Below are 27,506 nucleotides of genomic sequence, written 5' to 3'. Positions count from 1 at the left end.
TAAAGCCAGCACAGCCAAGCAGTGTAATGCATTATTAATGGCTTCGAAGGCAATTCGACAGTGGCCATTATTTGCCAGGCAGCGTTCAATTTTTCATTGCCTCCACCGCGCCTTCTGCTCACAATAGCATTAAAAGGCTACAGAGTCCTTGTGTGCCCAACTGCTCATTTTTAACACTCACTGCAGAGACAGGACAAATTAAAGGAAATTAGAATATTAATGTGAACAAAATGCTTTGAACCAATAGAAAGGATATAAATCTCAAAACAGGATGTAAACACATTCACGAAGAATTTGAAATACAAGTATATTGAGAGGGCAAACAAAATACAATTATAAATGATTTGAAACAGAAACTTAAAGGATGCTACAAATGCAGTGGTTTTTGAAGTAGCCAAACACTGCCGATCTAACAGGAAAACATCTTTTAATGGTCCTATCAACACACTGCGTTTTAGTTGTCAATGGTTATGAAGTAGATGCCTTTAGTTTTCCAGAATTTTAATTGTTACGAGGAGCTGAAAAAAGTCCTGACCAGTCCCTGGTCGTGCTTGAGGCTGACGTCATGATGGGCGGAGCTAGACATTGGCATTTCACCATGATCTTCCACATAGCAGTTTGGCAACTGCATGGAATCGTCAACACCTTGTTTTCTATCAGAAATAATCTTCTCTTCTGTTGCCCGAACCTACATCTTAGAATACGGAACAGAACATTTCGGGAAATTTAAAAATGGCGAAACCAGACGCTGGTTTCGTAGTTTTGAGGCTGACACTGAGTCTGGGGACGGTTATTTTAATAGCCTTTGGGTACCAGTGTAATCCACTCCGAAAAACCTTTTACGTCGCGGAAAACCACGCACTGCGTGGTTTTACCTATGCACGTAGACCTGTTCGTTCTAGTGTCATTTGCAGACGGATCTGCAGCTTAGATGAACGATGCAAATCAATTAACTTCAATGACTGCAACAAGACGTGCGAGATGAACATTGCTACCAGACGAGAGCATCCTGGAAACTTTAGCACAGTCCAAGGAAGTGTGTACTTGGATGACGATGCAGACACGCCTCGATACTCACTGAATGGCACTAGTGACTGCATGGTCTTAGATGACGGTAAGTACTGAATCATTCCATCTACCCCTGTATTCTTCTGCCAAGGAACTCCATATTAAGAGGCGTAAATCTGGAAATGGGGGGGGGGTGAGGAAGGGTGAGAGGGATAACTTGCCCAGCCAAAAAAAAAAAAAAAAATACATCTTGAAAATAGTTCGCGGTACCCGCTGCTTCATTTGACTCGGACCGGCCAGCCGACCCCGGCAAGCTCGGTGGTCGAGTGGTTAAGACATCTGCACTAGTAGGCAGGAGGTCGTGGGTTCGAGTCCCACCCGAGTAAAGCTTGTGAGGTTTTTTTCGCAAGCTCTCGGACAAGCACTGAGTATACAGTGTTTATTAATATACGCTGGGTAAGGGCAAAAACCTGTTATATATAATTGCCCAGCTATGAAAATTTGAACGCGGGGAGGGGGATTGACATCGTACGACTCTATACGTGTATAAAGGTCAATGTTAATGATATATTGATATTCATCTATAACGTGTATTTCACAATTGTTTTTCCTTTATCAATGACATTGAATGCATTTTTTCCTTGGAAGTCTAAAAAATCTTCAGTTGGGGATGATTCAATAGCCCACCCCCACCTCAAACCGTGGGGGAATATATACCCATCCCTTGGATTTACGCCCATGTCCAGATTCAACATTGAATCTACCACATTTCCCTTCCTAGCTCAGATTTCAAAACTATACTCTAATACAGAAGAAAGCAAAGTCCTTGAAAAGGCAACATACAAGCCTTGTTATCAAGTAAATACTGATTCAGACTGAGTCGGAGTCCCATGTCATATTGTGAGAGCTTTCACAATTTTTATCCAAAGGGGCCCGTGACAGAGTTGTACAGTATTTTTATGATCACTCAGAAAAACCAAAATTCTGAAAATGTATTGAATGTATTGCCCGAGCATATAACCCCTGTTTTACCAGCAGTCATCAGTCAACAGTAATGAATAAAGCCTTTTTGAAGGTGGTGTAAGGAAGCGTATAAGGGCCACTTGCAAAAACAAATTGAAGTTACTATCTCGCCGCGGCGAAGTATACGATCTTGCTGCAACGTGAAATTTTCATTTATACTTATACAAATAATCCCATTTATACAAACAAAAAGGGAAAAAAGGAAAACAGAAAACAGCTAAAGAACAAAAACTAGAAATGAAATAGAAGAGAATTAGTTGCTTTAAAAAAAAAGGAAAAAAAATGACCCCCTTCCTGAAGCTAAATGTTATTGTTTTAACTAGCTGGTTTGCGGCCTCCGCCATGCCAAAAAAAAAAAAATCTCGCGACGCCAATGCATATTTTTGTCCAATATTTGTTACCATTTTGGAGCAAACCTCGATGTTGATATCATTAACGTTAAAATCTGCTATAATTTAGGAGATTTCAACAAGCAAAACGAAAAGTGAAGTGAAGGTGAATGGAAACTAACACACACTTTTTTGTCCACTGGATTGAAATCAATAAGCTCGAGACCTCACATCCATGCGTTCACTTGTCACGAACCACCCACACAGCGCAGGGCGCCGGGAAGGGCAAATACATAACTTATTGTTTGTAGTTTATTTTTACATCTGAACACGGGTCGACATTTTCGACCCCGTGCGCATGACACATGTGCACTTATACTATATTTGGAAATTAGGGCACTAAGTAACTCTAAATCCTTTGAGCATCCAGAGCTGTTCAGTATTTCATGCGTTTCGTTTGTAAAAGTGGTTTTGCTCTCCATTTTAAGCACTATAATTGAATAAATTTTGACGAATGAAGTTCAAATGTAACTCTCAAGTCTGCTTGCGTTGGTTTGGCAAAATGTAGGAAGAAATTAAAAACAGTCTATCCTTCACCTGAATATGGAAGTTCACACCACGAAATAAGATTTCTTTTGTGTTGGAGATCAATCTTTGCGGTTGAAATCTAACATCTCCTTTTGTTCCAATTAGCAATCTAAAACCACATGGCATTGTATTTCACCCTAAAGATACATTTGAAAACGGCGCGCTGAATAGGACTTATGCAATAAAATATTGCTAATGAATGCTAATATATGCTAATGAAATATTCGCTGTGGCGGGAAATCAATTTAACGCCGTGGCAAGATCTTATAATTCGCCGCGGCGAGATAAACATTCATTATTTTAACCCGCCGCGGCGAGATAGTAACTCGAAAATAAAATTTTGCAATGGCCCTTATACACTTCCGTAATTATAATAGGTATCGAATAGTAAATACATGTAGGTTGATTTAGAGTTGTAGCGGTCGCGTCAGCGTGAAGCTAAAGACCGTTTTCATAGGCGTTATGATGAGTATTACCTCTGGAAGATTCGAATAAAAATGGTAGCATTCTAATGAGTCTAGAAAGACTGCTCCAAACACTGATAAATCGCATTCCTGTTCAATTCAAGTTACTTTTTACGAGCCACATTTACTAAATGTGGGAAGACGGCAGGCGTTTTATAATTTTTAAGTAATTCGGGTATAAAACTACAAGTCCCGTAAAAACATAAATACCGCGGCCAAGACCCACTTAATTTGATGGCTTTGGGTCAACTGCAACTAAGAACAGTGAAAATGCACCGTGAATAGTTTAATTAAAAGAAATGAAAATGCAGCAGCTGTCCATCTAGACCTGATATGGGTTCGTATTAAAAATGTGATTCGATGAAACGCGCGTGCGAGGAAATATCATTGAGCGTATAACACTACAGGAAAAGAAGGGATCGCTTCTTAACGTTGTTGTCATGTTGTATTTAACAGAATCTCATCCTTTTCCTGGATTCAAATTGAATAGCTTACTTTTATTCATGTCTACATCGATATGCTTTCTCATCTAGTTACATCATCTGATGAAACTAGAACGACAAGTGAGCAACCGAGTGCGACAAGCAACCAGTCGAGTAATGGAACCGACACACCGGATTCAGCAACCGACATGCTAAGATCGACAGGTGAGTTGAAATTTAAAAGAAAAGAATGTTTTCTGGTATCTAAAACCAGACATTTTGAAGGTCCCGCTGTTGGAATAATATTCTGGGAAAACACTGTACAGATTTCAGTGGTTTGATTTTGACATCGTGAAACCTTAGATCGCTTATTATTTTTTTGACAAAGGGTTACTTCTTGTTGTCTTACACATTAATCAATAACTAAATGAAAAAAGGGAGGTCAAGCACAACAAAATTTCAAAACTCTCTGTGCTCAATGAACACTGGTACTTAGTGACAATTTTGCTCATAAATATTGAAGTTTCTATTTAAACAAAATGAAAACGGGGGCAAAATAATCTTTGATTTAGCCAAAGAAGAATTGAAAATATGACACGAAAGTTCATTTTAAGGGTTGTTTTTAAAGATCAATGCTATAGTTCCAGATGATCTCGAGAAAGCACCTGCACCAAGATCGGAATAAGCAAACCTGCTTGATTTGCAAGACATGTGATAAGCCAATGTGTGTCCTTGGATGCTTTGGGAAGTTTCACTCCTCAGATCTCTGTAATCCGTCAACTATTTGCCAATTTTTGCTAATGTTTCTTCCAGTTGACAAGAAATCCCATTCCCTCCCTTCAATGTTAAGGTAAAAGCAGGCCGGCATGATGCTGATTGTCTCTCAACATTGAAAGGGGGGGGGGTGGAGCGCCTCGAAGGATTTGCAACGCCTTGGCCAACCACAACAGATTTTGCGCATTGTGATTAGCCAACGCGTTCCAAACTCTAGGAACTCTAACTCTAAAATTACAAGTCCCGTAAAAACATAAATACCGCGGCCAAGACCCACTTGATTTGATGGCTTTGGGTCAACTGCAACTAAGAACAGTGAAAATACACCGTGAATAGTTGAATTAAAAGAAATGAAAATGCAGCAGCTGTCCATCTAGACCTGATATGGGTTCGTATTAAAAATGTGATTCGATGAAACGCGCGTGCGAGGAAATATCAATGAGCGTATAACACTACAGGAAAAGAAGGGATCTTTTCTTAACGTTGTTGTCATGTTGAATTTAACAGAATCTCATCCTTTTCCTGGATCCAAATTGAATAGCTTACTTTTATTGATGTCTACATCGATATGCTTTCTCATCTAGTTACATCATCTGATGATGAAACTAGAACGACAAGTGAGCAACCGAGTGCGACAAGCAACCAGTCGAGTAATGGAACCGACACACCGGATTCAGCAACCGACATGCTAAGATCGACAGGTGAGTTGAAATTTAAAAAAAAAGAATGTTTTCTGGTATCTAAAACCAGACATTTTGAAGGTCCCGCTGTTGGAATAATATTCTGGGAAAACACTGTACAGATTTCAATGGTTTGATTTTGACATCGAGAAACCTTAGATCGCTTATTATTTTTTTGACAAAGGGTTACTTCTTGTTGTCTTACACATTAATCAATAACTAAATGAAAAAGGAGGTCATGCACAATAAAATTTCAAAACTCTCTGTGCTCAATGAACACTGGTATTTAGTGACAATTTTGCTCATAAATATTGAAGTATTGTGGCGGTTGGGTCTGACGATGCCCGGGCTTGCCCTCGGCCCACCCGACGAGCGGCAGTGGAGTAGGCCATGGGTGCAGGTCCGTTCTGCGGCAGCCTACCGCCAGGCGGTCGCAGACGACTTCCAGTCACTTCCTCGGTACTGCAGGATCGGGCAATGGCACGGGGAAGGGGCAACCTCGGGGGATGGACCTTCTAAATCAACACACTGGCTTGGTCATGTACCATATAAGTAGGACCTGGTTTATTCAGCTCTGGTCGCCTCGACAGGCGAAAACGTCGCCTTACCAGGGGCTCAACTTATAATCACCTCCGATTATGTTTGCATACCTTGTAAAATAAATCCATATAATTACGAGACGGGTATTGCCTTTATTGGGTCGCCTAATAAGGTTTAAAGATCGGGTGATTGGCTGGAAAAATCTTCAACGTAGAACGGGACTTCTGACGGGTACTGACGCGGACTAACTAATAACTCACAGGAAACTGACTCGTACTGACGAGATTGACTGGTAACTGACTCAGGACTGACGAGAAACTCACCGGGAACTGACTGGAACACTCACTCCGGACTGACGTGGAACACGTACGGGACTGACTTCTGAAACACGGGACTGACGTGGAACACGCGACCGAATTGAAACACGCAACTGACAAGACCCACTTTCCCGCCACCGCACGCGGTTTTTATAGCTGTGCGGCCCGGGGAACATTAGCATAAATTAGATAAATAGAGGGCGTCCTAACGCCTTACCATAATTTCGCCACAGTATCTATGAAAAATGAAAACGGGGACAAAATAATCTTTGATTTAGCCAAAGAAGAATACAACATATTACGCGAAAGTTCATTTTTAGGGTTGTTTTTAAAGATCAATGCTCAGATATAGTTCCAGTTGATCTTGAGAAAGCACCTGCACCACCGCTTTGGGAAGTTTCACTCCTCAGATCTCTGTAATCCGTCAACTATTTGCCAATTTTTGCTAATGTTTCTTCCAGTTGACAAGAAATCCCATTCCCTCCCTTCAATGTTAAGGTAGAAGCAGACCAGCATGATGCTGATTGTTTCCCAACATTGAAACGGGGGGGGGGGGGTGGAGTGCCTCGAAGGGTTTGCAACGCCTTGGCCAACCACAACAGATTTTGCGCATTGTGATTGGCCAAAGCGTTCCAAACTCTCGGAGGCGCACTATTGTGAAACGACCGTATTGCGTCTGTTGTGTTGATGTAGACCTCCGATATCATCCTGGAGTTTACTATTTACCTTCTTTTTTCTGCTCGTGATAACCACTAAGAATATTCACATTTTGAAACTAAGTGATTAGGTTGGTCTCAACAAGTAGTCCGCTTTGTCAATATTGGTTTATCACTCATTGCATTTCAAAGCCACGTTATGCCCATACAATCTATTGAGGGCAGTATGCAAGCATATTGACCATTATTAGGTTGTGGTATTGAGCTGGTAGTTTGTCTTTTTGTGCGTTGGTATTGAAAGGGGATAGCACAGAGAGTGACTGGCGCTGAAAGGGTTAACACTACTCACGCGAAATAAAGGAATCGCATGTGAACATTACTCACGCAGAATAAATGAAGCACATATTAACTCACTTCGACGTTTTAGGAGTGTTTTCACTGGGAATGGTCCATGTGCCCCTTATAAACAAAGAGCCTGGAGAGGGAATATCCGAATGACATATCTACACATCCATTTTGCGGTTTAACAATTTCATGCATCAATATCTGGAAGAAAAAGAGTCTTTACATGGGCATGGGAAACTGTATTACTTTCCATTTTTAATTTTATATGTATAGGTTTTCCAGGCTTATTTCAGACAAAAAACACACACACACCCACAGAAGTGTGTATTTGCCTGCAACTGGGGACCCCCTATTGTTCCTCTTTTGTTTGTACTTTAACTTTTTTACAGGACCACCCATATGTTTTGTACAGTTGTCAATCGGGGACCCTCTGTCAATCGGGGACCTTATTGTCCTCCATTGTTCAAGGCCCCCAATTGAATGCAGAAACAAACTCACACACACAAACCACAAAAAACCACAAAAACGGGCTAAATTTCATGAACACGTATTCATATTCGTGCGAAGGCTACGGTTCGGTTTGGTCTGTTTTTTCCCCCCTTTTCCAATTCGGTTTCCTGGCAGTAATGTTTCTAGCTTTATCATTCAATTTCGCTGAACACTTTTAGCTATCTGCTGAACTTCGTAATTCCTTGATTCTAATGCCCCTCAAAAGACTTTTAAGGTCACTTAAAGAGCACGCTTTGTTTCCTAACATGTTGCTTTCCTACTCTCTATTTGGTTGTTTTCTGGCAGGTCGGTCTGGTCATTTCTGCTCATGTCATTGTTTCGCTTCATCCCATTTTGGGTGTTTTTGTAGTCTTCCCTCCTCTCCAATTCTGGTCTTATCTGTCTGTCTGTACGCATGGCTTGGCCCTGGTGTCTGCTTGCGTCGTTTTTCATTGTAATGGATGGGTTTTGGTTTGAGGTCTTGGCCTTCGGTGGTCTGACATCCAATCTTCCCTCATCTTCTCTGTTTCTTTTATTCTTCATCCAGTCATTTTTAACCTTGTACTTTCCCGCTTATTGTTCATTTGTTCGTAAAAGTATGTATAACCTTTTGATATTTGTACCAAACTGAGTTAATTCAATTGTTGTACTCAAGCTCCCTACTCTTGGTGAGACATGTTTGGCGCCAAGTGTCGACAAAGGTTATTGCAGGCGGGTGCAGCTATGCACAGAGGTTGGACACTGTCTTTTGTTGCACATGAACATAGTTCTCACATAGTGTTCATTGAGAACCACTCAGGCAGACTGTATGAGGGCATAAATATCGGTGGCCTTGATTCGGGGTGTGGTCATTCTGCCTCTTATCAACTGGCAGCGGTTGGTGGAGTTCAACTTTTAGTAGTCTTTGGTTTTCTTCGTTAAGCAGATAAGTCTCTGTAATTTTGCTTCTCCCCCCAACTTAAGTTGGTTTGTATTTTGTTCTAGCCTTGTTCAAGCACATTTGTGCTTTTAGCTCCAGCCCCTCGCACCACTTCGTTGAATCTGTCTATCCTCCGTTAATCTTGTTAATTTTCATCCGTAGTCATGTAATTTGTGTAGAGCCACGCCCTAATGCTTCGTGCATAATTATTGTGCAATTTAACAACCATCCGCGCCTTTTCTTTCTTTGCAAGTCCTTGGTTGAGGGTCCTCTGGAATTCCTGTGTGAATGTATGCACTTTTTGCTCGTGAACAAAGTTTGTTGGCCTTTGGTAAATTATATTTTTTAAGTTGCTGCCTTTCTGGGGCACCCCACTTCCATGTGTCCTTACTGCTCAGTCCGTTACAATATTTTAACATGTGCTGTTATATTTTTTATCTATGTGCAATATTGTCAATTATTTCAATTAATTTCATATTTTATGCTTACTCGTTGTTTAGATGACGACAAAAGCTATTTCAAGATCCACATTATTAGTTTTTTTTGCTTGGAAATCAGATTTTATATAGGATTCAGAAAACGTTCGATCACTTGAACGAATTTGAATTCTCAAATGTCAAAGAAATTGCATATTGACTAAATCAAATGCCTGATCAATGTCTTTCTAAGCCCTTTGACGAACATTAGCAAAGGAACCTACGTTTGGAATTTGGAGTAACGTATTTCCCGAACGAATACTCAATGACGAATGATTTGATGATAATTGAATGTTCATATCAAGGATCATTCTTTTAACCACAAATTTAAATGGGCTTTGTGTTAAATTGAACGGCTTTTTGCTGAAATTGGTCAGGAAAACTTATATTCTGTTTCCGCATCTTTCACACACAGTTGACTCAGTTCATTTTGTCCCTTGATTTGGTTTATCAACACACCATGTCAACTATCCCAATGAATTGGACCGAAAGATGAAATACACGGGTGTTGCAAAAGCTGACATTAATTTCTGTTGTTTTTTTTCTAAAGCAAGACTTTTCTGAGTCACATCTGGTTTTCAGATTACGGAAAAGTACAAAATGGAAAGTCCAAGAGGTATAGACTATAAAACAAAATACTTGCCCTCACTCCAATGGCTAGCTGGATGGGATTGTCCTTTTAAAAAATAACATTGATGAATCTTGGTTTAGGTGCCAGACAAGTGGAGCTGTATTGCAAATTGCACATCCTATAAGACTACCCCAAAAAAAACAAAGGTCACGATGTATTAAACCGTACGGTTTAATTAGTACGTTTCTTACCAACTTGTTTCTCTATAGGTATTACTGACTGCCAGGAGTGGTTAGATGCAGGGTACAATACCAGCGACGTGTACACCATCTACCCAATGCAGTATCAAAATGGCTTGCAGGTCTACTGTGATATGAAGACGAATGGATCACGTTGGATGGGCCTACAGGGAGGTTGGATTGTAAGTATCTTTTGTTGATTAACTATTTATCCATCGATCACGTCTCAATCTATTCACATTTGCCAGGTCAAATTCGTAAAAAAAATAGCCTTAACTAATGCAGGCAAACTTTCTCCCTGCTTTAGATCATCATGTGCTTAAATGTTAGATTTGAGAAATACAATTCCGTCCTCAGACGGCACACTTGCATAATTACTCATCATCAGTTAAAGTAATGTCCTTTGTTTCTAATAAAGTCTAATTTCCATCCGGTTTTGTAGTTACGGTTTTACTTCAAGAAATTCTATTTTGTTTTGTATTCAAATAATGAAAATTACGGCAAGAAATTATGATTTGATTGATTTCTCTGTATTCTGTTCGGGATTTATTCATTTATTTCAAGTTTTACCAATTTTTAAAGTACTTGTAGTTTGACATTTTAATTAAAAGAAAATCTGAAAATAATACTTTGTCCAGTCATTTCAAGGGCTAAAGTGTGTTTTCAATATTCTCCGACAACTGAGTAGCATGTTATGTTGAGTATGTGTCCTAATTCTTGAAAGATCCCTGTGTCTATCACGCCCTCTTGTTGCTATTTGATCTGCCACTTTGTTTCTGCCCAAATCATCTGGAAGTTGGAGATTGAGAGAAACATTGCCTTTGAAGGCTGTGATCGATCCAAATAATTTGCACTTTCATATATATGTTCACGGCTTCCAAAGTGCCATGCTCTTGAGCTTCAGTCTCAATACAGGCGACTCATAATACAGTGCGCTAGCAAGATTTTGCCGCAAAGGTCACTTTTCAAGTTTGTGGTCGACACGCTACCGCGATTTAGCGCACTTTGGTAACTTGGAGTTATGTGACTGAGTAGTTCCCTACACCACACAACAACCATCAGTTTGACTACCAGATACCCATTCTCCATAAGTAATTCGGAATTTTGAACCAAAAGAAACAAACATTCCGAAAAATTTTAACTCTCCTGCTCACAGCGCATTGGCGAATGAGACTGTCGACTAGGGCTTATCCATGACAACAGTGGCGCACTGCATTGTGGACCATCCTTATTGGCACAGTACTTTTCATTGTGTTTATAACAGGACTCGGTAAAAATGCAATGTTTTCGCAAACGAATTTGTTCAGGGAAAAGCAAAAACTTGTCAAGGAAACAAAATTTTGTAGAGGAAACAGCACTTTTTGGAGGGGGCCGGATAGTTCTGACGAGGGAAAAACACTTTATTTGAGGAAAAAGCGATGGATTGTAAGCGAGTGATTACGCGCTTTATTACAGATGCAGCTGGGTGCGTCGAACACGCCCACTTGGTGGAGTCTTCCCTTTCCTTCCATTTTGACTACTGACTAGTCTCTCTGTATTTCCTGCAACTGTGTTATTTCCATGTCTGTTTCATAGAATAAAGTGTCTTTTTCACTCAAGAAAATGCTTTTGTTCTTGCAACAAAATTTGTATGGCGACAGTACTTCCCCCACCTTATTCCTTTAAAACAGTTGTATCAGAGAAACGACAAAATCTCGAAAGAATTAGTTGTAAAAAGGTAAGACTAATCACACAAATATGGTATTCCATAGCCGCCCAAACTGCGTCGCGTCCTCCCTTCGCCCCGACACGACGCTACGACAGCTCCGTTGCGTCGCGTTGCTGTGTCGCCTCCTTTCTCATTACTTTTATGCTGTGTTTAATGCATTGCGTCGTGCCGTCTTGCCGTCTCGTCGTGGTTTTTTATGCCTTTGCGTCGTGCCATCCCGTCTTGCCGTCGTATCCTGCCGTCGTGATGTCGCGTCTTGCCGTCGTAGCGTCGCGTTGTGCCGTTGTGCGTTGCGTTGCCTGTAATTGTACGGTTTTAAAACAGTGTGGGTTAGAACGTCGCGTCCTAATGTCTTGCCGTCGCGTCGTGTCCTCGCACCGTCGCCGTGCTGTCGCGTCGTGTCGTCGTATCGTGCCGTCGTGCCTTACTGTTTCTACAATGGTTGGTAATTACTACGACCAATTGAAGGCGTATGTCACAAGTATTGGAAAATTAACGTGCGTGCATAGGGTTGCACTACACCAAATTCGTGCCCATAGAAAACAGTGCAAAATCACACTGGGACTCTCGGGAAGAGGGTGGCCTCCGTTTTTTCACTTTAAATTCAAAATTATGGCCAGAAGATCACTTTTCGTTTCAATTTTATGGGGGTTAGCCACGTGAATTTTGTTATTTGCCTTTTCCCGAAGATACCCCCATAGGCCTAATAGTAATAACGAGCTCATTTCTGAATGTAGCCGCCCGCCTCCATCCAATATATAGGCCCGCATTTTGGGGCTTTTTTTGGATGAAATAACCTGGAACTGGAAACCACAGGTCCCAAATTCGGGATTTATAGAAATATCTCTATGATCCCTCCTGATTATGGCATTTCTTATTGTAAAAGCCCCGTGGGATCACAGAATATTAATGAGCTCGCACCCAGAAATCCAACGATTTGGTGGAGTGCACCCGTAGGGCCTTCAAGATTGGATCTTGAAAATGGTATCTATTGGTATCATCCGTCTCTAAGAACGCCCCCATTCCCACTAGTAACGAAGCAACAGCGAGAGCACGCTGCGACGACACGTCGCGACGGCTAAAGGCCACAACGCAACAGGTCGACGGCAAGACGCGACAGGTCGACGGCAGGATACGACGCAACTACACGACGGCAGGACGCAACGTCACGACGCGACAACATGAGGTAATGCATGATACGCAGCATAAAGGTAATGAGAATGAAGGCGACGGCACGACGCGACAAAGCCGTCATAGCGTCGCGTCGGGGCGACAGGGCAACGTGAGCTATAAGAACACCATACAAAAGGCTACGGCTCATTGAAACTATATTCCTGCGTTCTATACAGCTGAAAGATGCAGCAAATTTGAAAGTCCTTATGTGCAATGTTAGGTTATTCATAAATTGCACAACCTAAAAGTGCAATCACACAATTTGCATATAAATTTTTAAGCATCACATTTATTAATAGAAATCAATCTCAAAGTATAAATTTGAACAAAAACGAGTGAATCGTCACCAATGTAGCTTGCAAACACGTTGCATTGTCTGGGCAAACCTACGTGAAGAACAAATAGAGAACAGCTGTAGTGACGTTTTGTATTGCAGGGTACATGTGAATAACCACAAAATGGAATAAGTATTTCAAAGAACAGATTACGCAAAAACATAATTAAAAAAATGGATAGGTGAGTTAAACAGCTTAGTGAAGAAAGCTCAGCTGGCGTACATTAACTAGTTCCTTCTAGACAAGTCTCGTTGAAATACGACAGATGCTCCTCAGTATCACGTAATATGAGCTACATGCATACTCAAAGTGTCCAGGTACCCAGCCTAAATCCTTCATCTTTGTTCTATACATTCTATTGAACTGATCAAACAGTCGTGTTTTCAATTTGTTGAAGTAAGTGCAGTCGAAACAAAAACTTTGATTAAAGGTTATACACCGTGACTTTATTCAACAACGAATGATTGAGAAGGTTGCGATAGAATTGCAAGTGAACTGGTATATAGTTTGAGACATTGCTACATTTCTAGACGAAGGAATTTCTCGATCTGTCCAGAAAGCAGTCTTGGTCTGAGAAAACTAACTCAAGGACAGTGGACCTGTTCGTAAAGCGGATTGCTATTATTCACAGTAAGAAACAGAATGTGCTTACGAAAACTTAAGAATGGAAAAATCGTACTAGGTACATTTTGGTTTGATTGTCAGAAATAATGAGCTTTACTGTTAATGTCATCTAAGAGCGATGGTCCCTTGAATGTTTTCACAAAGAACTCTTCAATGCCAGTTGACATTGCAGCTAATTATAATGCAGGTAACCTCCCCATATCGAGTTGCAACCTGGTTGAACATTTCCGAAATTTTGCAAACTTTCCAGGAAATTGTCCGGGAGTTTTTGGTGGCCTGGAAATGATTTCTGTCGTTTGCGATGTTTTATAACATTTTGTTTAGGTTTTATCACTCCAAAATGATTGAAACCAAAGTTGAACCTTTCTCGGTTACAAATCTGCAGTTCCAATTACGAACGGGACTTGTAACTATTGGCCTCATCGAAAAACATGACTAATGTTTATATAGCTGCTCGCTTTGTACGCATTGTGGGGATTTTCAAGATGTAACTAATAAAGACAATTAGTAGGATTTCTCCTTGTAACCTATCATTACTTTTATGCAACAGTCACAACTTTCATCGTTTTAATATAAAGACATCATAATAAGCTTGAGAAGAATACGACAGTTGAAAGTGAAATTCAACATAAATTAATTCGGGAAATTCACAACAATGCGCCTCCGAGAGTTTGCAACGCACTGACCAATCACAATGCCCAAAATCTGTCAACCCAATGCACGTTTGAAAAGGGTCGAGAAATTTTGCGCATTATGATTGGTCAACGAGTTGCCAACTCTTGGAGGCGCACTCTTGTGAAACGCCCGTACTAGTAAGCCAACCGACTAGAAGTAGAGGAGTCTTTATGAAACGGTGAAGCTTGTTATCAAATTCACTGAGTCTGTATTGGTCAGCAAATCACCGAAGTCAAAACGGGTAATGTAATGCTTAATCAGTGACAGAAAATGTACCGCATTTTTTACTAACGTATATTTTCCTTCTCTTCTAATTCTCAATGTTCCCAAAGGTCTGTAAAGGTATAATTAATAATCAACTTTCCCATATAGCACGTTACCACTCTGACAATTCTCAGGTATTTTGGAATAGTCCCAGTCGCAGAAACACACAAACCACGTAGAGCACATTGCATTGGCTTGTTACAAGTGTACAATGGAGTAGTAATACATCACTAACTGTATGGAAATCAGGGCGTCAGTCTGGGAATAACAGTTTTTGTCCCAGTGATTGCCGTGGAGTGATAATTATTTCAGATATATTATGATAATCAACTTAGAATAAGACACTTGAAGAATTGGACGACGGAGTGCTCGGAGCGCATGCAGAGACTAGTCACCCATCTCATCGAAATCAGGAATAAGTCTCAAATTAACATTTTGAGATATGTACATGGTCAGACAGAGACTTTTATAAGCTTTCAATTGGCACATAACAAGTGTGTTGCTTTGGCTCTGGAGTTATGATCTGGTGAACATGAAAAGTCATATGAAAGCTTATGAAATTCTATTTCTGACCATGTACATATCTCAAAAGTCAATTTAAGATTTACTCCTGATTTCGATTTCTGATTTCGATGTGCCGGGTCACATTTTTAAACAGCTTGTGCAGTTCACCTATGAGTTGGGTAATGTAATAGAACCAAGTGACTAATGTCTAATTAGTAAATGTACCTGTCTATGCATTTTAACACTGGCCAATTATTTTCCTTTCACGAGAGTGCTGTAGAGTGTAAGATGCCAATAAGACTGCCTTTGAAAAAAATGCCAATTCATGAACCGTTTGCATGCAGCGTGGCCCAAATTTCCTTCAGCGTGAGTGGATTGATTGACAACAGTATGAAATTGTCGTCGGAAATTGATGATTTCATGTACTGTAAAACTTCCGATGTTCCTTCAAGGAGAGTGCCGATACAAATTAAGCTGTCCTCAGAAAGACGGAATTGTCTATTTACGGTAAATGGTTTTGTGTTAAAAATACGCATTGGTGTCGGTCCAACACCTGGCTCTCTCTTGGGGGGAATAAACTGACCGATGCCGATTTGGTTGTGCGTGGAAATCGTTTTTCTCTGTTTCCGCCCTCTGTAACGCGTTTCTCTGGTAGTTTAAACACTAATAATAAACGGAAGTTGTAGCTTTGCGTTTTTTCTGAGATGATTCCATCTGCTGTACGTCGACGATGTCATCCACCACCATCACTACAATCAGGCGCCACATTCGCCTTGGATACTTTGTACTCATAACAATATAGAACTTCGGTTCTCGTTCGCTGCAGGTGTTTCAGAGGCGCCAGGACGGGTCGGTGAATTTCACCCGTAGCTGGGCCGAGTACCGTGATGGATTCGGTAATCTGACAGGGGAGTTCTGGCAGGGTAACGAGTATCTTCGCCAGCTCACCGGGGAAGGCAGATGGGAGCTGCTGGTGGAGCTCCTTGTGCGTAGGCCGGACACGTCATTGGCGAGATACCTGATGTGGTACCGGACATTGAACATCACTGGTGAACAATACACCCTGCACGTTGGAGATTATGATAAGATCCCACCCCTAACCGTATGTGATGTCGCAGTCTGCCGATCAGTTGGTACGTAAAATTACAAGCGAATTATCGAATGAAGGTTAACATACTTTTCGACGGGAAGTTTTGATAGATGTTCTCAGTCTGTGCGGATTAATGACAATTATTCTCTCTCTATTCCTACTCGGCCAACACATCCATTGTATTTACATTAACCTTTAACGATTCTTTTTATAAAGTTGGATCCATTTTTTATGTACCGTTACATATCACCCGTGAAATGTGACATTTATGACTTTCCAAAATTTGTAATAATGCCAGCCAAACAAATAAAATCACCAGTTTGAAATTAATGGCAATATCCCTAGTTAAAATTAAACAGCTCAGGTTTACATGGAAAGGCAAATGTGTCATGCGTTTGACTGAAATTGAATTCAATAACTCTTCTTGATTAGATACAGTTTGGAAGGGTTACCAGGAATAGACCAAGTCTAACAACGTGTAATTCTTGTCACAAACACAAAAGCAGCATGAACGATGCGGACAATGACCCCGATGTTCAGTATGGTACGTGTGGCCAGTGCAGTTTTATTGCCAGGTCGGAAAACAATCTGCAATTATTTCTTGTCGTTGAATCCAAATGTTCGTGCCCCACTAAAATTTATATGCAACGAAACTGACACCACTCTAGAAACAAATCACAGAATGGATCTTTGGAAGTGCAGCTCGGACTCAGAGATGTGTTGCATATCGCTTATGGCTTTTTATGTCGTGTTAATTCGATATGAAAAGTACCGAAATCACAAATAACTAATTATTGTTCAGTGCTTACAAAATAACTATAAATTTCAGAGTTTGAAGGCAGCATATTATATTTGCATGTTGCAAAATCGTAACTGACGTATATACTGTCCCGGAGAAATGTCGCGTTAATGGCTTCCTGGTTGACCCTGCTTCTATACTTTCAAGTGCCACCCGAGAGTAATGGGAAGCATATCGCAACTCCTAGACTGTCCCTGAAATTGCAAGATAATTTGAGATAAAAATCATTATTCCAAATGATAAATTGTTGTCCAAAACAGGAAGGTGTATTATTAGGTTAGGTTGGGACCTCAGCTCGTTGCTGCGCCCTGAGACTTAATGGAGATACCGTGGATTTAAAACAAAAAGACACTCAATAGACTGTACAGCGGTTTAAACATGTTATAAAAGACAATTCTACGGTTTACTTGTGAAATTACAGGGTTTGTAAGGAGTTGAAGGCCAAAACGACCAACATCAAGAAACGTTTTTCTAGTACAACTCTGTTGAACCTTAAAATAGAACACAATTTGATAAATTAACTGAAGCCACGTTTTCTATTCAAAAATATTGGGGACAAATCGATGATAATTGTGCCCGTGTAGCATTTTTGGATTTCACTCAAACTTCCCTTTAAAATTGCCAGTTTAGGGAAACTCGGGGGGACTGATTAAATTTCCGAATTAAGGGAATTTGTATGTGCTCCTCTGCTGTCTGACTTTGGTTTCTGTATATATCTGGGCTCTGTTTTCGTCATTTCCTTTCAGACAATCTCCACACTTATGGTGGGCAAGCTTTCGTCGTCTCTCCATGCTTGCATGAATACAAACACTGATACGAACTGCTTGCTTGCTACATTGACCTAAGATACAAATCGAGACAGGTGAAGGGCCAGACATTTTGAACAATGCAGATAATTCCTCAAAGGCAACTGGACAGAGACAAGAAGCAAGCAACCGGTACGACCCACAGAACCAAAGGCATCACAATTCGTAGTTCTTCTAATGTCATATATCTCATCTCTTGTAGGGTGTGCCTGTGGAGAGGCCTAGAACACTCCCACGACTCTATGGCTATAGATCCACAGTCCGTATCAAGCTAATAGATACGTCTTCAGCCATTACTTCAACCTTCCTGTGAACATTCCATTTCTGATATGATCATGCAGAGCACTGAATCACCAGCACATCGCATGGATGCCATTTGCTTCAACAGGGAAAGGCTGTGGATCAAACGCCTCCAGACCATGCAACCTCACGGGCCTGAACATCGAAGAAGGGAACTTAGTGTTTTTGCAGATAATGCACCCCTTTTAGGGTCCAGCGCCTTCCATTGTATTCGTTCTTTGATCATTTTCTATCTTGCATGCCTTTTACGCAGTCAGCCAGCAACTTTCTCACCCTTTCCTTTGTCCTTCTACCTAATATTCATGCCTGTTTGATTCCTAACTCGTTGTCTCTGTCTAAGTGGTTGTTTTAAATTTGAAAAAAGATTCTGCTGGCTTAAGACCGTGATGCCATTTAATTTTTTGTCCTGATTTAAATTCCAAAGGGTAAAAATTCACTCCATTCGAGTGAAAATTCATTCCCTCAGATTGAATACAAGGACAGGATAAATTTGAGAGAAATTTCTTCTCCCCAGTAGATCGAGATTTCACTCCAGATTCCTCTGAAAAAGGGTTCATTTTCAAACCAGTTTTGTTTAAATTCAGAATTATCATTCTTTCTAAAATGTGTGGTCCCCACCTGCCAGTCCCTTAAACACACACAGGCACAACCAAAGATTCCGAACACTGTTGAAATAATTTTTCTTTAACTAGAATCGCAAAAACGTTTTCGTACACTGCCTGCCGCCAGCCTTCCAATTTGAATTAGGAGCAGGACGCTCTAATTAAAAAAAATGAAACTTACCGATGTCTAAATACCTTCATACAGTGTGGAATTTAGGGATGTGGTAGGGATTGGTCGGTTTGCTGGAATAGATGATGAGGGTTTAGATTGGTTTCAGGCCGAATGGGATCATCACTCAGTGGTACAAGTACACATTTTATGAAGTTAGTGATTGGTAAATGTATTCATCAATGCAATCCAGCAAGAGCAATTACGCGTCGGTTCGTTAACAGTAAACTGAAGAACTGTAAGAATCATTTCCATTTGCAAAAAGGTAACGATGACTCAATGTCAATTGAGGTTAGCTCGAAGTCACGGCCTCGCTGTTGTTTCGATGCATATACAGATGACGCAAAAACAAGTAGCAAGAACTAATTAACTTCATGACCTTTACATACACAAGAAAGTTAGCGGGAATATTCAAGTTAGTTCAAGTTGCAATTAGCTTTAATGCTGATAATTCCCTGTCCTCATTTCTGTTTACGTGATATGAGAAATGGAAAAAAATGTGTCATTCCATCATCTGAGCCTGACATACCAAAGATTGGAGCTTCACAGAGCTGCTTATGCCTGAAACAACGCTGCACTGTTAAACATATATATTGCCAAGAATGGTGCGGAAGTACATGCAAAGACAAACTGGTGGCACGAAAGCTATCGCACTGAAATTTGTTCCAACTGAAAATGATGTCTTGAACCTCTACGTGATTTTGTTTTTCGCCAAGGAGACACAAATTTCATTATTAATCAAATGTAACTTTCAGCAGTTGTGGGTAAACAGTAGTTGTAGATATACTCGAATTTAATCCTTACATAGAAATATTCCACCGACAAGTTTACAATTACTGCAATTCATGGCGTTTCCTGCAAATTTGTTTTTCGTAAGTTTGCTCTTCTTTTCTACCTGATGCTATTGACATTTCACAATGTCATCTACTCCTAGTTTCTGTTCCTTAAGCTTATTAAAGGGTCAATGCAATGCTTTGTTCATTGACAATCTTTTCAACAGCTTTACAGCCCTTGGGGAATTTCGTTATGTGTACTTTATTGTCTAATCTGGCCTCGGCGAGTAACGGGTACTCCAGTTAGACAACCGGCACACGGGACATATCGGATTTGGGTCTAACTCGAAATTTTATATTTGATGATACTCTCGCATATGGTAAACTGTAAATGAGCAGGATAAAAACCATGTGCAAATAATTAACATCCACAAAACCAATGTGGCACAAAGGTCAAATGTGACACTGATAAGCAACGCAGGAAACAAACTGGCTTATGCAAAATAACATTCGAAAGGATCCAGCAAAAGAACAATTCGACTACTGGCGTGTAAAGCAGTGACAGAAATGGACCAGGAATGAATCAGTTGAAAAACTGGGAACGTGAGCGCGTATACACACAACCAGTGTACGTGTAGTGGAGGAGGATACAAAATATTTTAACTCAACATTATCTATACAGAACAAGCAAACAAGATCTCGAAAAGTGGTTAACAGTATGCGGGCTAATCAATTTGAAGCAAAATAAATTGCAGCTTCAAATAATTTAACACCGCGGGACATTGGAGGCCCTTGTCACTTAAGTGGGTCAGTAGTGTTCACTCGCGGTTGCTTTCACGGTGATTTAATGCCTCGAACTAGTTACTGGCGTGACCTTAAAATGTTAGTAACTCTGGAGAGAGTTACTCCCGGTCACTTTTGCTTGAGCAGCCGTGGCGTTTGTTTGGAGAAGAGAAAAATCTGTTTTACCTTAAAAGGAACTGAAATACATGTGTAATATCGTTGGACGGTAAGAACTTACAGAATCGTAGCCTCCGAGAGTGCAGTTGAGCTAAGCTACCAATAATGGACTTATTAAGTGAAGATCAAAATGTGGTGAAACCTGGGAGGCAAACGATCAACAGACCCAGGTGATATCAGAAGAATCAAGATTCGGAACGAATGTTGTCAAGCAGAAAAAACAGAAGATTATTCAGAGAAATTCTGACGTGTTTCGTTAGTAGGATCTTCGTGCTAAAAAAACAGCACTTCTGCAGGGCGCTGTAGCGATTTAACAGTCACAAACTGACTCGAGAGTGCACTCTGCGGTCAGCACAATGTCCTTTATGAGAGACAGAGCAGTTTTATCGTCAGGTTGAACAAACTGAAAATCTGAGTTTGTTCTCTGTCGTCGCGTTTCCCGCCCGAACACTATTACAAATTATACATTTAAATCACAACATCAGAGCCTGTAATCGTTATGACCCCTCCAATAGTGTAACTACGGGGATGCGTGCCCTCTAGTAGATGCCTGTGCACCCCAGTTGCCCCAAATTTGAAATCTCCGTTGAGTTTATAATGCAACCTTGAAAAATGTGTGCAGCCCCTGGTGCCCATCCAGAATTTACTCCTAGTTACATCATTGTCCCCCCCCGGAACCGCCGAACAGTACCACAGACTTACAAATCGTAGCCACAGCATAGCTTGTTCTAGGTTGTTGTGTCCTCGCAGAATGGTACGACCACAAAAAAGGCGAAAAAGCGTAACTTCCCTTGATTATATGATGTCACATTGGATAAACCTGCAGATTCCTATTACATTTGGCCACCTCCTAAAAATTCAAGGCCATAAATATCATAGCAATGATTAAAAGTAGCGGCTATCAAACCTGATACTTCGTTCCCACTGGTATTGGTTGCAAATTAACTAAGAGTAAACAATGAAGTGATAAAACGGCAGAAACCTTTTAGGATTAATATTTAATTTTTAAGTTAAGTCTTGGGTCAAAAGAAACATCGCCTGAGGTCCATAATTCTGGTGTCCAGAGTAAACTTCCTTTAGCATGTTTCGCTCGGACTGTAGGTGTAAACATGGAGGAAGGACGCAGAAGGGGTTACAACTCTGGCACATGAAAGTACTCGATGATCATCACCGCCCAGTCAGACGCACAATAGTAAACATTCCTAAAATGCCCGATTACTGCCTGCAGCATAGCCGGGCAAGTGGGGCCAGTAATATCCTAGCAATATTTTTTGAGTTTTCTTTGCAATTAACTGCAACCTGTCGCAGTGACTGGAAAAATAGGCCGTCAGCTGAGACTAAGAAACAGGCCGTAAAAATGAGTTCCGTTCCAGCAAGGCTGGAAATACTTTTTGAATGCATAAAATATGTCAAAAGTTCTCCAACACATCCTGCGGTTTTGTTTTAGTAATTCCATCTCAAAGTTTGCCATAGTCTTGTATGCTATAATGCACAAAACATGTACTTGTATACACTTCTAAGGCTTTGTTTGCGCAATTCCAACTTTAAAATTAGAGAACTGCGATCATGTCAAACCTTCAGTTTTTTTAAATTTTGATTTATATTATGAGTATTTGTGACAAATGAAGAAAAGACAGCCCATGATTTTTGTCAGGTCACACCACAGAAAGGTTTTGTGATGTTTTTCTTAAAAGATTTTTGATCTGGCAGACACCACCATTGTTATTCTGGTCTCAAAATATTTCACAATCTGGCATATTAGAATAAAATGAATAAAATGCAAAAGGAGAGTTAATTAGTTTTGTACGGTACAGATACCAGGGGGCTGTGATGTCCAAAATGGAGATGGAAATGTAATAACTTGCTGACAGCACGGGAAATACAATGTACATGTAGTGAACTTCACTCAACGTACTCCTAATGTAATTATGTTTCCGACCGAGCCCCCCCTTGTTTGAGCCAATCAATTTGTGCTAAAAATGGAATCCAATTCCAAAATCCAAATCAAATGACTAATTCATACTTTGGTGTTATTATCTGGAACAGGTCTTACGATCCTGAAACAAGGCATTTAGGAAAATGTCCCAAAAGGTTAATCTCACCGGTTACATTGATTATCAAAAGAGCACATTTAATTCAGATCTAATGCTGTTTTATGAATAAAATTGCACAATGCAAAGGTAAAGGAAGCAACTCTACTGAACAGGGCAGCTACGAAATCAAGATGATTTGTGCTCCCTTGAAAAGGCAATACTTAAAGGGATGCAAATTGGAACCCTGGAGCATCTTTTTCATTACTATCCATCAAAAATCATCAAGTACAGAGTCATTCTGTCCCGTAACAGCGTATGAAAAGGTGGGAGCATCTGTACCAGTTTCCAAGTCAGACATGTCGGTTAATGAATCATGCTCTGAAGTGTCCAAACATTCGGCCAAAGTTCTTGATGACAATGTGGAGGAGTTGACAATCCCACACTTGTTTCCCCAGAGAGGCTTGTTGGAGCAGAGCTCAGGATAATCTCTTTTGAGCCAGCACTTCAACATGTCACTTCTGTATTAGAAGAAATAGTTAAAATTAGATGGGTGAATATGTAGCGGGCATAATATGAAAATTATGACACCTGCTTACATTATTTATTTGTTTACTAGTTTACGCCATTTTATTGTCAGCCAACCAGTGGAGATTAGTGCGTTTCCGGCTAAGATAATACAAAATACAAATATCCTAAATCTAAAGGATACATATATTTAAAAATAACAAGAAAAAAAACAGGGATTCTGTTCACAGAAGATAATTATCAATCAACAAAAAAAATAAATAAAGGGCCCAGCTTGAAGATGTGTTGAAGTTGGGGATGACTTGTCTTGGCTTCACTTGGCAATAAGCTAGGGAGCTTGCAGTTAAAGGACTTCAAGGGGACTTGAATGAATTCCGAGGATCGTTGGCTACGCGCAGATGGTGTGTAGGGCTCGATTGCACAATCTCTCCTTCCCTGGCTTGAGTAAATCAGGTGTGGGGAACAGAATTTACCTGACTCCGCTCCAAGTCACTCACTGTCCAGTAGTGTATGCAGCTCAATAGGCTCACTGATGTTACTCTAGTGCCTCAGTACTAGTGGTGTCTTTGCCTAGAGCAAGACAGGGACGAATATGTAATTGTGGCAGGTTCAATGCAAGGAGAGATCACAGAGACAACAGAACAGTCTCTGTTGAGTCCAGTAGCCAAGTGGAGTGAAGGGTCACTGGCCACTGAATTTATCTGCTCCTCCTCAAGGACTCTTGTGGTTGGTTGCAAGTTCTGCTACCAACCTGCCCACACGCGCTGCCAAGCAACCCACACATTTCTAAGAAAATGCATGACCTAACTCTGGGGGAGTTAGCATTTCAAAAAAATGGGTGGCACAAAATTCATCCTTTTACACATATTTGACGAAAACAAGAGCTACTATGGCATGACTGGAGCAGACGAAAGAGTACATTTATGAGATAGATCATGCACATGATCCTTCAACAGCTCAATTTACCTTCTAATGATGTACATGTATAAATACATTATTAGCTGAAGAGTAAGCATCACAGACTGCCTAGGCAACACCTCTTTCCAAATGCAATGTCAATAGTTGTTGATTTGAACATTTGATTAGCAGTGTAAGCACTGGGCAATTTGACTAACTGTCAATCTATCATATCGGTCGATTGAAGGTCAGTTCCGCCATGCTTCTTACTCACTGTTACAAACAGTTGATCAATCTTCGACATAATACTCACGATTTCCTGGCTATCAATCACTATCTCTATTGAACATCTCATAGGTCTCTTGGTGCTCCATCTGAAGTTCACTCCTTTAATACAATCAGACAGTAAATAACGCTTTTTATACAGGTCACTTCTTCCAAACAGATCTTCCCATATCACAACCCCTTGAACCTATTTTGAGAAAATGGAAGAGAAAAATGGGAAGGAGTGACTTGGCCTTACTGTGGAATTATGCTTGTACAATTCAATGAGTCGAAATGGTGATATGCGGGCACTTACTTGCAACTGTTCAGATTGCCCTGCACGAAAGATAACTACGAGTACAACAAATTTTGCATGTATGTACTTCAACTTGCCAATACTAAAAGGTTTGGATGGAATTGATATGAGCCAACAGTTATAAAAAAGTGTCTGACATGCAAATGAGGACACTACAGCACAGTGGGAGCTGGAACAAGTGATGGTTTCCAATCATCACAAATTGTGGTTTTAATCAGAGTTTTGAGTGAAATTTAAAGATGATTTCCTTCACTGTTGTCAGCATTATTCACCAGGATTATGAACACGACCCTAATTTTTAAAGGAGCCTAAAATAATGATAATGGGCTCTGAAAGACACGAGGCCAAAATTGTTTCATATTCCCCCAAATAAAGAAACTATTTTTAACCTGAGTAAAAATAGGAAAACACATCATTCAAATATTGTCTGCAGCTTACCCTTCAGGGTCCTTGCTTTTCCTTGTCAGGAACTGAGTGTGTGATTTGTAACAAGAGGTGCGACACAATCTTTGTTCCAAATGTGTATCAAGACATTCTCGTCTCTTTTGCTCTCAGCTGCTTAACAAAGCATTCGTGGAAAAGAAATTTAAAAGAAAATACAATTTAAACCATCTTGCTTGTGCTCGTAGCCTTCTAACCATTTCGTTAAATGCTTTTGGTTGCTAGACATTTTTGGAACGATGGTTTGTACTGTCTGTGTTATCAGTCCAAATAAAGGCTGCTGCTTAATGTGGACCCTTAATCAGGGCTCTTCGTGTACTCTGCCAATGCTTGGGTCCAGGATGGAGGTATAAAAACAGCTTTCAAATATTCAAACGTTTCACCCACTGACATCCGCTACATTTTATGAGCTGAAATTCCACCATCACGTTCATTACTAATGCGACCAGCCATTCGCAGGTTGTCCTTTTAAGGGAATATGCGGGTGTCAGTGGGTGAATCTTTAAAAAGTGTACATGTATCTATATCCAGGACCCAAGAGAAGGGCCTTGTTTATGGGTCTACTGCTTATGCTGCCAGTTCTGGTCAGATTGAATCAGACTACAGCATGAGGATTTGTATTGTTACGTCTGTAGATTGATGGCAACTTTGCAAACCTGTGGTAGTAATGTGCATGCTCCTGCTTTATTTGTATATTTCATGGAAAAGGTCCAGTCGTTGAAGTTACTAGAAATAGCTTCAGTGGTTGGCATGATGGGCTAAAATTAAAATACCAATATAGACCTACAGTGTAAATTATTATTTATTTAATTTTGAAAGCTACTTCAATCAACATGCCCTTGCCTGGTTGTAATGTAATAGTTAGGCAGCTTACCTCGATCAGAAATTTCTGCCTGCAACAGCTTATCCTTGAAATGCTCGACACATTTCCCATTTCGAGTGACGAACAACTCAACTTTTCTCCATCGTGTCCATGATGCATGCATGTTAACATACAGCCTTACACTGCAGGCAACACACCAGGCACCAAACTCAGCGTCATGAGAGTCTTGAGGATCTTCCAGAATAAAATCTTTATCTAGCCCAGAGCTTTTTAGGGGAAGAAGATGAAGCTTCAGAGGGCGAATCTTCGTGTAACTTTCGTTTTCTAGCAGCATTTAGACGTTTAAGAAACTCCAGTGGTACTACTAGCATGTCTCGTGAAAACGGTTGTCGGTCACTTCGCCCCATTTCCACTTCGCCCCTTGCCACTTCGCCCGATTACCATTCGCCCCATTTCCACTTCGCCCCATTGATAATCGTTCATTCTGTTCTTCAGTAGCGGAGGCATAGGCCTAGGTGCAACAAGTAAAAACATCGACGTTTGAGTACGCAAATAACGATCGGATAACCCAACTTTCAAAGGCCTAAACAATGGTTCAGATTTCCCGACCCAATTTTTTTGTGTTTTGTTGTCGCTACAGTAAAAACAAAAACCCGTGTAAAAAGGATGCGTGATGGAGTGTGGCGACCAGTCTATTCATGCCGCGGCGACCATTCATCCGTCACGCATCGAAAAAAATCAATGTTTGCAAGATTTCTTCACGTAACTCTTAGTATCTTGTCTATGTTTGTATTTATTTATTTCATCAATTTCATTTAGGCTGTTTTGCTCGTACTTGAAGCGAGCATTTTTCCACAAAATTTCCTGCGTGTCGAGCTTCATCCGATCGTCTGGGTACAATTGTCCAGATGCATCGACAATTACGAGAATGATGTGAACAGAATTGTGTGTGTCGCTTTGAAATAAACTTGAAGAGGATGGGAAATAACCCCGATGCTAGTCCAAACCATATGCATTAATTCACCATAATAGACAACTCAGGTGACATTAATTTAATGCCGTAGAGTTTTTTATAATACCTAAATGTCGTTTCATGTCGTCACGGTGGAAAACCTCGACCATTTTTGAAGAGGCTTACAATGGGGCGAGGTTGGGATTGGGCGAAGTGGAAATGGGGCAGAGTGGAGATTGGGCGAAGTGGGGATGGGCCGATGTGGGATGGGGCGATGTGGGGATGGGCGACGTAAGGATCGGGCAATGGGGCGAAGTGGTTAGGGGTAACATGGAAATGGGGCGAAGTGACGGTAAACCGTGAAAACTAATGTACATGATAATGTACATGTACATGCTTCGCCACGGAAATGGGTTTAGCGTCCTCTAGCTCAAAGATCGTATAGCGCCGCGCAGCGGCGCCTTCTTCGTTATATAAGATCTTTGCTCGAGTACAGTTGTCCCCCAAAATTGAAACCCTGGTCAAATCGTTCCCGGGTCAAATCGTCCCTGGGCCAAGTCGTCCCCCATTAGTTCTTACAAGTGTTGTCTGTGTATGTAATTTTCTTTTTAGGTGCATCAACCATACGCAGGA

The 27,506-nt window shown here is 40.7% G+C and overlaps 2 protein-coding genes across 7 annotated transcripts in view; one reads left to right on the top strand and one right to left on the bottom strand.

Moving 5' to 3' along the window:
• Positions 1 to 609: 609 nt before the first annotated feature.
• Positions 610 to 27,506, top strand: part of LOC147798847 (uncharacterized) — a 41,718-nt gene continuing 14,821 nt past the window's right edge. The window contains exons 1-5 of the mRNA XM_087137820.1: positions 610 to 1,114; positions 3,946 to 4,059; positions 5,193 to 5,309; positions 9,871 to 10,022; positions 15,950 to 16,256. Of these exons, the coding sequence (XP_086993946.1) occupies positions 733 to 1,114; positions 3,946 to 4,059; positions 5,193 to 5,309; positions 9,871 to 10,022; positions 15,950 to 16,256 (1,072 nt within the window). The 5' untranslated portion in view covers positions 610 to 732. The remainder of the gene's footprint in view (positions 1,115 to 3,945; positions 4,060 to 5,192; positions 5,310 to 9,870; positions 10,023 to 15,949; positions 16,257 to 27,506) is intronic.
• On the bottom strand, positions 21,018 to 26,525 carry LOC147798848 (uncharacterized). Of its 6 annotated transcripts, XR_015425525.1 has the most exons (5): positions 25,973 to 26,525; positions 25,096 to 25,212; positions 24,391 to 24,464; positions 23,654 to 23,750; positions 21,019 to 23,173 (listed from the first exon to the last, which is right to left on the bottom strand). XR_015425525.1 is itself a non-coding variant. In XM_087137545.1 (3 exons), exons 1-3 carry the CDS (start codon positions 26,253 to 26,255, stop codon positions 23,721 to 23,723), a joined length of 426 nt encoding a protein of 141 aa, XP_086993671.1. In that variant the 5' UTR covers positions 26,256 to 26,525; the 3' UTR covers positions 21,018 to 23,720. The 6 variants fall into 6 exon arrangements, 2 of the variants coding, with proteins under 2 accessions (XP_086993671.1, XP_086993672.1); XR_015425524.1 differs by having other exon boundaries at positions 21,018 to 23,750; positions 24,352 to 24,464; XR_015425522.1 differs by lacking the exon at positions 25,096 to 25,212 and having other exon boundaries at positions 24,352 to 24,464.

This window comes from Acanthaster planci, linkage group LG06 (genome assembly GCF_054643075.1).
Source record: "Acanthaster planci isolate LZ-2023a linkage group LG06, COTS_SCS, whole genome shotgun sequence".
NCBI classification, from domain to species: domain Eukaryota; kingdom Metazoa; phylum Echinodermata; class Asteroidea; order Valvatida; family Acanthasteridae; genus Acanthaster; species Acanthaster planci.
Note: the sequence above shows the minus strand (reverse complement) of the source record. Positions and strands in the feature narration are given on the sequence as shown.

What these genes read in the sequence shown, in the direction of transcription:
- LOC147798848 (XM_087137545.1), bottom strand. Translation starts at nt 26,255, where the DNA reads ATGCTGCTAGAAAACGAAAGTTACACGAAGATTCGCCCTCTGAAGCTT. An exon ending in GGCAGAAATTTCTGATCGAG is followed by an intron (nt 24,465 to 25,972) that starts GTAAGCTGCCTA and finishes ATTGTATTAAAG; the next exon opens with GAGTGAACTTCAGATGGAGC. An exon ending in TTGATCAACTGTTTGTAACA is followed by an intron (nt 23,751 to 24,351) that starts GTGAGTAAGAAG and finishes GTCTTGCTCTAG; the next exon opens with GCAAAGACACCACTAGTACT.